An 8,398-nucleotide genomic window follows, 5' to 3' on the forward strand; every position below is an offset into this window, starting at 1 on the left:
ACAGTGACACACTGACTTGTCTGACCCCTGTAGGTTGAGACAGTGACACACTGACTTGTCTGACCCCTGTAGACACACTGACTTGTCTGACTCCTGTAGACATACTGACTTGTCTGACCCCTGTAGACATACTGACTTGTCTGACTCCTGTAGACACACTGACTTGTCTGACTCCTGTAGACATACTGACTTGTCTGACTCCTGTAGGTTGAGACAGTGACATACTGACTTGTCTGACCCCTGTAGGTTGAGACAGTGACATACTGACTTGTCTGACCCCTGTAGGTTGAGACAGTGACATACTGACTTGTCTGACCCCTGTAGGTTGAGACAGTGACATACTGACTTGTCTGACTCCTGTAGGTTGAGACAGTGACATACTGACTTGTCTGACCCCTGTAGGTTGAGACAGGTTTCACTGTTCCAGCAATCAACAGAACACATTTATTTACTCTGTATCTCACATACCTCCAACGATCATCAGGTTATTTTTTATTTTTACAGATTTTATTTTAGTACCCTATTACATCTAAGATTACAGCTGTGTATCTTTTTTGGAAACCTATACTGTGTAAATATTCATAAAGTTACATTCCTTGACAGATATCTTCCCAAAATAGCTTTTTCTTGATTAAAACATTTTATTTGCAAATATACAAATGGGATCAGACACAAGATAAAAGATTTATAATCTGTCTTTTCCTTTTTTTTCTGCTGAAGCTATAAGTAAGTTTTACATTCAGAACTGACCGCATTTATGAATACTGCTAACTATATGAAAACTTTGAGCACAATTTCCATGCCTATTAACAAATCAAACCCCTACAATATCCATTTTTATCTTGATTTCATAAATTTTCCTCTAACTTAATTAATTTGAAAACATCTGTAGCTTATCACAATATTTTTTATCAAAGCAGAATGTTTCCTCTTACTGATTGGTATGTATAGCAAGTGCAATTTATTTTCCTGTAATGCAACAGGTGTCCATAATGTCTATATCATATATCAGAAAGCAGTTTAATGCTTATAAACTTGAAATGGCTTTAGCTATATATCCTGCTAATGGTGATCCTTCTAATGGTTGACATGCAGCTAAACTTATAAATGCTGCTTACATCGCAGGTACCACTGGACATATATCTGTAATTGGAGGAGTAATGAAAAACATCCTGCCTGTGTTGGGCTTTGAACCGACGACTTTTTGCTCTCAAGGCATACAACCTACCACTAGGCTAAAGGGAATTCCCACTAGTCTGAGCCAAAGTGACCCCTGTCTAGCCACAAGGGTTTCCTCTGAGTACTCCAGTTTCTTCCCAAAGTGACCCCTGTCTGGCCACAAGGGTTTCCTCTGAGTACTCCAGTTTCTACCCAAAGTGACCCCTGTCTGGTTACAAGGGTTTCCTCTGAGTACTCCAGTTTCTTCCCAAAGTGACCCCTGTCTGGTTACAAGGGTTTCCTCTGAGTACTCCAGTTTCTTCCCAAAGTGACCCCTGTCTGGCCACAAGGGTTTCCTCTGAGTACTCCAGTTTCTTCCCAAAGTGACCCCTGTCTGGCCACAAGGGTTTCCTCTGAGTACTCCAGTTTCTTCCCAAAGTGACCCCTGTCTGGTTACAAGGGTTTTCTCTGAGTACTCCAGTTTCTACCCAAAGTGACCCCTGTCTGGTTACAAGGGTTTTCTCTGAGTACTCCAGTTTCTACCCAAAGTGACCCCTGTCTGGTTACAAGGGTTTCCTCTGAGTACTCCAGTTTCTTCCCAAAGTGACCCCTGTCTGGTTACAAGGGTTTCCTCTGAGTACTCCAGTTTCTTCCCAAAGTGACCCCTGTCTGGTTACAAGGGTTTCCTCTGAGTACTCCAGTTTCTTCCCAAAGTGACCCCTGTCTGGCCACAAGGGTTTCCTCTGAGTACTCCAGTTTCTTCCCAAAGTGACCCCTGTCTGGTTACAAGGGTTTCCTCTGAGTACTCCAGTTTCTACCCAAAGTGACCCCTGTCTGGTTACAAGGGTTTTCTCTGAGTACTCCAGTTTCTACCCAAAGTGACCCCTGTCTGGTTACAAGGGTTTCCTCTGAGTACTCCAGTTTCTACCCAAAGTGACCCCTGTCTGGTTACAAGGGTTTTCTCTGAGTACTCCAGATGCTTCCCAAAGTGACCCCTGTCTGGTTACAAGGGTTTTCTCTGAGTACTCCAGATGCTTCCCAAAGTGACCCCTGTCTGGCTACAAGGGTTTTCTCCGAGTATACTCACAATGCTTCCATACAGGCTAACAAGAGTGATTGATATAAGCTTTTATACTGTGTAACTTGTTTTGCAATTGCTGTAAAATAAAAAGTTTACGTTTTTTCATAAGAAAAGACAAGGAGACAATGGCAAAGTCAAGTCTGTGCCAAATATGAGATGGGAATCTGAACACGTACTTGTGCCATTGCTATTCTGGCAATATACATTTTGAAACAGTCAGCTGAAACAGATATAGGACTCTAGAGCAGCCTTGTGGTCAGTGTTAGGAGATTGATTAATTAGACAGTATTGATCTCAGTACTTTATCATAAAAGAGTGACCCTCAACCAGAGACATGCTCTAAGGGAAACTTAAGAATGCTCTGATGGAAATTAATATAGAGCTGAAGCTTATAAATCAGCATGTAGACTTGGCAATTGACTAGAATTGATTAAGGAATGTGAAATCAAGCCCTACAGTGGTCACTTTTCATTGGCTTCAATGCTTTTTGATGGACTTTTTTATTGGCTACAATATTAAGTTGGTATTTTTCATTTGGCTTTAATACTTTTGTTGGACATTTCCTTTGGCTCCCATACTTTGGTTGGAGATTTAATTTGGCTCCAATACTTTGGTTGGCCACTTCATTTGGCTCACATACTTTGGTTGGGTACTTCATTTGGCTCCAATACTGTGGTTGGACTTTTTATTTGGCTCCAATACTGTAGTTGGACTTTTTATTTGGCTCCAATACTATAGTTGGAGATTTAATTTGGCTCCCATACTTTGGTTGGACACTTTATTTGACTCCAATACTTTGGTTGGCCACTTCATTTGGCTCCAGTACTTTGGTTGGACACTTCATTTGGCTTCAATACTAAAATTATTGTCCCATTTGTTGGTTAGACTTTTCATTTAGCTCCATAACTTTGGTAAGACATTTGCTTTACAGTAAATGTTTCAGTTTTTATCTGATCCTCTAGCATTTACACAACTTATACAGTTTCCCATGTGTGGACCATGAGGATACAAACATTTACATTTTACCCTTTCCTTAATGTATGGTGTCATTACTGCCAGCTCCGACATTATACACGATATATTAACAAGCATAGGTTACATTTAAAATATGTAAATGTCTCAATTTGAAAAGCTATATAAAAGGGATATAATCAATAATAAAAACGGAGAAAATTTAATTGACTCAATTAGTTGTTTAACTTGAAAATTGGATTGTCGCATATGTAAGTACACATTATCCCGTACCGCTGAATCAGTGATGGATTCTGTGACATTTGTTAGGCTACTTAACTGGTGTTTTATTGGTAGAGAGATGTTATCAGTCTGTATCTGTACATCACTATACAGACCACCTTGTGTGACATGTACATGAGACAATTGTTGAAAACAAAAGGCCTAATGGGTTGAAGCAATACTCAGAATGGATACTTCATAAACTTAATACTTTGTTTATGAATATTTCTCCTGTACTTTGTAATTTAATTGCACTTGGTAACCAGGACACTTATTAATGAACTATTTAAAAACTCAAATTTTCTTTGGATATTTGGTTTCACAACATGTAAGTTATTGTTTCAGCCAAAGACAGTTTAGAAACAATTGGAAGTTGGGATATGGGATATTTGGAAATGCAGCATTCTAATTTATCATGGTCTCTGATCAGTTCTAAAATGTAATATCCATATCTAGGCCAACTGAATGCAATGAAAAATAACACCAATACCAATTGCTTAAGGAAAAATTACTATGGCCATGATGATTTTAATTTGAAGTTCATCATCTGTAGCTTTGGGAGTCAGAGAATGCTTTCAATGTGATGTCAACAGCCAGCTTTTTCAATTGTTTTTTGAGATTTGAGCCCTGGGGTTGTGGGGAGGGGTTGTTGTTGTTGTGAGTGGATTCTCAATGTTGGGAGCTGACTTAATTACAGGACAATGAAAATGAAATTTTATTTATTGGTAATTTTATTACATAACTGGCGAAGGGTTTTATCAATTGGCATAAGGTTCATGGCAATAAGTACAGTATAATTTTATACAGATGAACATTTAAGTGATACACAACAAATATCTTTCTGGCATTTTGGGGGTTGCTATGGTTCCTTGAGTTATAATTGACAATATCTGCATTTTATTGATACTTTTATAAGATTCCTACAAATATCTACATAACAGCTATACATTGGCCTGTACCATCCACATAATACCTGTAATATACACCTGTACCTTTTAAACATCTATTTGAGGAATACACCTAAATAGGCATATACCACCCAGGCCTAGCATCCTCAATGTGTAACTTTTATCACTTAGTAAAATCTTTCTTCAAACAATTTTATTCACGGTTTAATTGGCAGTGTGCAGCTATGACCTGGAGTAGCTCATGGGTTACAGATTAGGTCACACTGATAACATGTAAAGGAAGTTGTATATAAACTTGTAAGGGAATATTATACTCCAATATACATGTAATAAAATATCTAATCCCTTAACTACAGACAGTGGTAGTCTCACCAAGTACAGTTAAGTCAGCATACACTGTTCTATCTAACATGGAGATGGTTATTCTCATAGGTTTAAATCTTTTTATGATCTTTACTGAAAAAGACGAAATCAAATTATTCTGATTAAAATTCAAGATTCCGAGACAGATATATATGATTATTGTTTTCTAACAGACGAAATAAAATATACAAGTAGTTTGTATGTTAATTTACTTGTTATTGTACTTGTTTGATGAATTAATCTGCTTGTGATTAACAATTAAACACTTGTTAGATTAAATATTATTGTTCATATAAATGAAATCTGGTTGATAGATAAATGGTATGGCACCTGTTAGGGCGCCATGAATATTTATCGGTCACCCAAATTGCATTTATATTGACAATAAATACAATCTAACAAGTGTTTAATTGTTGTATTTAAATTTACATATGTTAAAATCTGCCTTTCCTTAAATAAATACATGTACTTTTTTTATTTTCACCAATTTCCTTGTATGTTCATTTGAAAAACACAAAGTACAAAGCCTTGCCGTGATGATGATCAACATAGCGCCAACGTTATGCCATAGTAATGCAATTATTTAAAATCATTATCCTCGCTGTGTTTGATTCATTTGTAGTGCATAATGAAGCATTTCCATGACATTGATCAAAGTGATGTAACAACCAAGTCATGTGATCTTGAGTGCATCTATCAGTCATAGATGCAGCCAAGATTGACATTGAGGCAATGGGAGACTGTGGTGCCAAATATAACTAGAGCTGTCACCGAGGGGGTGACAAGTATACCCCCCGCTTTTCCATGATTGGTTTGGATACTTTGTGAAGCTGCCTATTTATGGTACTATAACCAAATCAAACATGTTCTATGTTTAGGTAAGAACTAAGTGAATGCATAGCCAAACAAAATTTTGCTCGTTTTTAAAGAAAAAGGGGCCTATAACTCTATTAGAACTGGTAATTCGACAAAATCTTTGCATAGAGCTAAGCCTCAAAGGGTCCTCTGACTACATACCAAATTTTAGTAAAACCCATTGAAAACAAAGCAAATGCATAGCTAGTAACCATTTTTTACATAAAGTGGCATAACTCTGTAAAAAGGGGTTTTTTTCGGAAGAAGCCGTTACTGGAGACACAACCTCATGCCATCCTTCAACTCTGTATAAAGTTTCAAGAGAATCCATCAAAAACTAAGTGAATGCATAGCCGGACAAAATTATGACACATTATGTATGAAAAAGGGGCATAACTCTGTTAAAAAGGGCTAAAGTGGCATAATTTGTTTAAAAGGACTACTTGGGGAAAATCACAACACCATATGGTCTTTTAACTATACACCAATTTTGTGAAAACTTAGGAAATGCATAACTGGACAAAATCATAACCATTTTTCAAATAAAGGGGCATAACTATGTAAAAAGCATTTTTTTAGAAAAAGCATTTACTGGAGGCTCAAGTGCATGCAGTCCTTCAACTGTGTAAAAAGTTTCAAGAAAATCCATTGAAAACAAAGCAAATGCATAGCCAGACAAGCTAGTAACCATTTTTTACATAAAGGGGCATAACTCTGTAAAAAGTTTTTTTTCGGAAGAAGCCGTTACTGGAGACACAACTTCATGCCATCATTCAACTTTCTATAAAGTTTCAAGAAAATCCATCAAAAACTAAGTGAATGCATAGCCGGACAAAATTATGACACATTTTGTATGAAAAAGGGGCATAACTCTGTTAAAAAGGGCTAAATCGCAAAATCACTGCAGGGGACACAAGTTCATATGGTCTTCTAACTATATACCAAATTTGAGTGAAATCTATAAAGAAATGAGCGAATGCATAGCCGGACAACTTTTGCAACAGACGGACGGACAAGGTGATTCCAGTATACCCCCCCCCCCCCCCCCTAACTTCGTTGGGGGGGGGGGGGGGGATAATTGGGGAATGGAGACCAATAGAGCCCCTCCTGATAAGAGTGATAAGAGAATGGAGACCAATAGAGTCCCTCCTGATAAGAGTGATAAGAGAATGGAGACCAATAGAGTCCCTCCTGATAAGAGTGATAAGAGAATGGAGACCAATAGAGTCCCTCCTGATAAGAGTAATAAGAGAATGGAGACCAATAGAGTCCCTCCTGATAGGAGAATGGAGACCAATAGAGTCCCTCGTGATAGGAGAATGGAGACCAATAGAGTCCCTCCTGATAAGAGTGATAAGAGAATGGAGACCAATAGAGCCCCTCCTGATAAGAGTAATAAGAGAATGGAGACCAATAGAGCCCCTCCTGATAAGAGTAATAAGAGAATGGAGACCAATAGAGCCCCTCCTGATAAGAGTAATAAGAGAATGGAGACCAATAGAGCCCCTCCTGATAGGAGAATGGAGACCAATAGAGTCCCTCCTGATAAGAGTGATAAGAGAATGGAGACCAATAGAGTCCCTCCTGATAAGAGTAATAAGAGAATGGAGACCAATAGAGTCCCTCCTGATAGGAGAATGGAGACCAATAGAGTCCCTCGTGATAGGAGAATGGAGACCAATAGAGTCCCTCCTGATAAGAGTGATAAGAGAATGGAGACCAATAGAGCCCCTCCTGATAAGAGTAATAAGAGAATGGAGACCAATAGAGCCCCTCCTGATAAGAGTAATAAGAGAATGGAGACCAATAGAGCCCCTCCTGATAAGAGTAATAAGAGAATGGAGACCAATAGAGCCCCTCCTGATAGGAGAATGGAGACCAATAGAGTCCCTCCTGATAAGAGTAATAAGAGAATGGAGACCAATAGAGCCCCTCCTGATAAGAGTAATAAGAGAATGGAGACCAATGGAGTCCCTCCTGATAAGAGTAATAAGAGAATGGAGACCAATAGAGTCCCTCCTGAGGGATAGCAGGTGTGAAAGTCTCCAGGTGGTAGTAGTTATAAAAGTAGAGACATTTTAAGATTTTGTCAACATATTTTATAAGGAATATGCATCGTTAATACAAATTCTATAAAAAGGTATGCCAAACCTTTTATTTTCTGCCATCAGAACTTGAAGGCAATCTACCATAACATTTAAGATGATCCTTGTGTGGAAGTATTCCAATGCCATTAATCAGATCATGTCAAAACCTGGAAGCTCTCTGGGGATTAAACATGCATTAACCATTGGCCAGTGTGAATCATCTTGGGGAAAAAATCTGAAACCCACAGCTGGCAGTATACATGTAGATAAGTTTGACTTTGAGGGCGAGTCAAGTTTCATCAGAAGTGCTGCACCAGTATACATAGTGTCTGCAGCACACATACACCAGCCTCTGGGTTCACTCTAATTGTGATCAAGTGGAGAGAAATCTGCATGCTCCTGTAATTACTGTATACTTTAATGAAATTAAATGCCATATGTAATCTTCTGTCTTCAAGGCCTCACAACATAAGGTGAAAAGGGCAGATTTTCAACATGGAGAAATGTAAGCAATAAATGATACTACAAAAATAAAACTCATAAGTTTTCAGTTTCTCCCTTCTCAGCAGGTGATTGAATCAATAAGATACATGTACTTGAATCAATTGAGTTTACCGTATTTCTCAGGTAATAACCCCTGATAATAAGCCCACCCAGGCACCCTGAAACACAGTTTGGTGAGGATCATATCATCATCATCATCATCATCATCA

At 38.2% G+C, this 8,398-nt stretch overlaps 1 protein-coding gene across 1 annotated transcript; it reads left to right on the top strand.

Annotated features, from left to right (window-relative positions):
- The first annotated feature begins 6,683 nt into the window (after nucleotides 1-6,683).
- LOC117343359 (BUD13 homolog) lies at nucleotides 6,684-7,628 on the top strand. Its single transcript, XM_033905701.1, has one exon. It carries the CDS (start codon nucleotides 6,684-6,686, stop codon nucleotides 7,626-7,628), a length of 945 nt encoding a protein of 314 aa, XP_033761592.1.
- The last annotated feature ends 770 nt before the right edge of the window (nucleotides 7,629-8,398 follow it).

The sequence above is a fragment of the Pecten maximus genome, chromosome 15, assembly GCF_902652985.1.
Source record: "Pecten maximus chromosome 15, xPecMax1.1, whole genome shotgun sequence".
Taxonomy (NCBI): Eukaryota; Metazoa; Mollusca; class Bivalvia; order Pectinida; family Pectinidae; genus Pecten; species Pecten maximus.

Bases quoted from the DNA above. Each gene is read 5' to 3' on its own strand.
- LOC117343359 (XM_033905701.1), top strand. From the start codon at position 6,684: ATGGAGACCAATAGAGCCCCTCCTGATAAGAGTGATAAGAGAATGGAG.